Source organism: Glossina fuscipes, unplaced genomic scaffold, assembly GCF_014805625.2.
Source record: "Glossina fuscipes isolate IAEA_lab_2018 unplaced genomic scaffold, Yale_Gfus_2 80266, whole genome shotgun sequence".
NCBI classification, from domain to species: Eukaryota; Metazoa; Arthropoda; class Insecta; order Diptera; family Glossinidae; genus Glossina; species Glossina fuscipes.
In genome coordinates, this window is record NW_024004634.1 from 1,065 (window position 1) to 4,369 (window position 3,305).

The following is a 3,305-nucleotide window of genomic DNA, read 5'->3' on the forward strand; positions in this document are numbered from 1 at the left end:
GCTTGTAAGAGCTGCCTGTTGTTCTTATAATTTACCGCCACCAAGCTGAGAAATGCACCAACCTCCTGGAAGAATTTCTTTCTATATTTTCGCAACCAGACTACAATAAACCGTTATTTCCCGTGGAGGTGTAACAGTAGGACCACTAACTTTTTCTAAACTGAGAAAACTAAGACCCATTAAGTTCACAATTGGACACGGCATTTAATTTCCTGATAATATCGCCTAATATGTAAACATTTAAGCTCCCCGTGCGTTTCTTCTTTGCTTCTCCAAAAAAGAATCGAGCGATTGACTTCGACGCGATGATAAATCTTCTCACACTTCATTGGTTCTTTGAGGCCTTTTTAACTGGCAGCGCTTGATCTCTGGCTGTTCTTGTACCTAAGAAAACGCACCCTAAAGTTCGCTTTGGTTCGATTGCATAAACAAAGCCTTATCGAAAATACACTTGTTAGATGAATCTAGTTGACTATTGAAGATGTTGGAATACAGATATTAGTTAACGAAATTCATTTTATATTAAAAAATTCCAAATATTTTGGGTGAAGAGAACTTGGTTCTTTACTATAGGCCTCTTTACAATTTTTTTTTATAAATACCGATTATAACAATTTTAAATTGTTTTTATATAGACTCACTTTCCATCCACCTCTGCTAACAATTTTATAAAAAAGAAAATGTTGCCCTATTTTTACACCGAAATAGAAAAAAAGTGTTCATGCTTTAACTGTGCTAAGAGATGCAAAAGAAAAATGTTGTTGCTTCAGTTACCATCGCTCATATTAAAATAATTTGTTTTGAAATGTTTACGCGAGAGCGTAATAGTACAGCTAGTAATGATTAAAGCTTTTAATTAAAAAATAAAAAAACTAGCCCTACTATATACATCGCGGTTGCACTAACAAGTCAAAAGCACTAGGATCCCCATAAGGCAAATGTATATACAACCCACCAGCGCTAGTTTCTGGGAAAATCCCAAACAACTGCTCTTGCGCTGGCAGAATTCAAAATCAAGAGATCTAACATAGTTCGCAAACAAAGAGCATTTGAAAATAACTGCAAGTTCCTCACGAACCTTCTCGAATAACGAATACTCTGAGTAGATATAAACACAAGAAAATGTGAAAATAGATTTATGAAACGGTCCCAGAAAATTGCGGAAACTTACCTCTTCATGTCGATATCTATCTTAATTCTTTTCCCTAATTCTCCTGATGGCAAATATGAGACAATTAACTTCAAATATAGCAAAAACGTCGCAAGTTCACATGCGTAGGGTGAAATTAAAATTGAGTCGAACCTATCGAACAACACGTCCTCAGTACAACGTAAGTTAAGAACTGAAAAGTAAACAGTCAAGCTCATCCAATGCTATAGAGTGCATGTAGATTTTTCTATTTTTTTTGTGACTTTCCTAAGGTGGTGAGCTAAATGTAAGTTTCTTATATGCTTTATGTAGAGTTTTGAATGCTTCTTTTTCTTCTTCTTCATCTATTCACAACTCCTGAAAATTTGCTGTGATGTATAAAAATCTTCATGTTTTGAATAGTTAATCGAACTTGAACTCTGACGGTTCAATTATTTCAATAAAGTTTTTCAATCTTCAAACAAATTCCGGATTCTGATGCTAAGAGGAAAGTTTTCTTTGAATAATGCAAAGGAATTTTTGTCTTAGAGGTGGTTGAAAAATGATATTTTCTCAACATCATGATCAAACCGATCTGCGTTTGCAATTTGCCGAAAAGCATACCAAAGCAATTGCGAGGTCCTTCACCAAAAGGTAGAAAAGAAAATGCAGGATGTTGTTGCGCTATTGCAGCGGAAGAAAAACGGTCTGGATTAAATAGTTCAGGTTCCTTAAAATATTCAGGATCGTTTTGTATAGCATCGATGGGTATAATTACACGCAATCCTTTTTCGAGGATCAAATCACTATTTGCCAAACGATAATCGTTCACACAAACTCGTGGCAATAGAGGAACAACCGGATATTTGCGCAGTGTTTCTAAAATGGAATGCAAAAGATTAAATATCTGAAGCTAATGTATCCCATCAGAATTACCGTTGAAAACTTGTTCCATATAAGTCATTTCCTTTAAGCTCTCATAGGTTATCTGAGAGTTGTATTTTTCTAATACTGCCAAGATTTCTTCCCGTAGTTTCCTTTGAATATCCGGATTTAAAGCCAGTTCATACAAACAAAACGACATTGTCGCGGAAGAAGTATCAAATCCGGCCACAAAGAAAACCATTGCCTGAGCACATGCTTGCTCAAAAGTTAAACCACTGGCCATATCATCTTTTTCTATGCGTTGGCCTTGTTTTAACAGCTTCTCCCTTTTCTCCATCAGCTCAATAAGTAAATCCACAAAATCATTACGTTTTATTTGACTTTCTCTCCTATGTTTTATTGTTTCCTTAACAACACTCATAAAAAATTTACTAGTGTCGTTACGAAAAGCTTTTAATCTTAATCGGCGCGCCAAATCGGGATTACATATCATGAAGCTTTGACCAAGCAAGGAATGGCGAGGCTGTTCGAATATCTTTCGACCCATTTCACGAAATTCTGCCCTCGGTTCTCCTAGGCTATTGCACTCAATGCCAAATGCGCACGTTCCAATCACGTCTGTTGTGAAACGAGCACACAAATCCTCCACTTCAACTTGATTCGCTCCATTATTGACTATAATATCGCAAGCCTGCTCCAATTTTTCGGCTACTTTAACGATAGAAGATAACATGAATTTCACTTTACCGCTGGTAAAAACCGCCGACATCTTTTGCCTGAGCATTCGCCAAGCATCACCATCTAAAAACAACAAATTTCCAGTTAGAGGATCATCACGTTCATTATGAAAGAGACCCCGATCGCTGAAGTATTGAAAATCCTTAATCAATACATTTTTAATTAAATCCAAATCCATAACGATCACTGCCTTTGTTAAAAAAGCGTAAAAACCAGCAAGTGGTGAGGAATCTTTAAATTTTTTATACACTCTTCGATTGATTTCAGTTCCATGACAAGTGTATCCTAATCCTTTTATATTTCCCAAGAAAAACAAAGGCTTTTCATGAGGCACTCCGAGTTTGGACCAGTAGCTGTATAATTTCTTCAGTTTAAGGTATATGGCCAGACATGTAACAATCAGTAATGTAATAAGCAATGTAATGAACATAGATACGACAATTTTAAAATAAAAGCAAACTCGTAAGGAAACTTCTCTGATACTGTTTAAAATGAATCAATTGACAGCCACTTTTATTTGTCTTAATTAGATGGTTGAGTTAGTTAAGTGTTA

General features: G+C 35.7%; 1 protein-coding gene across 1 annotated transcript; it reads right to left on the reverse strand.

Moving 5' to 3' along the window:
• Nucleotides 1–1,466: 1,466 nt before the first annotated feature.
• Nucleotides 1,467–3,182, reverse strand: LOC119644029 (probable cytochrome P450 6a13). Its single transcript, XM_038043559.1, has 2 exons — nt 2,066–3,182; nt 1,467–2,008 (listed from the first exon to the last, which is right to left on the reverse strand). Exons 1-2 carry the CDS (start codon nt 3,180–3,182, stop codon nt 1,587–1,589), a joined length of 1,539 nt encoding a protein of 512 aa, XP_037899487.1. The 3' UTR covers nt 1,467–1,586.
• Between the last annotated feature and the right edge of the window lie 123 nt (nt 3,183–3,305).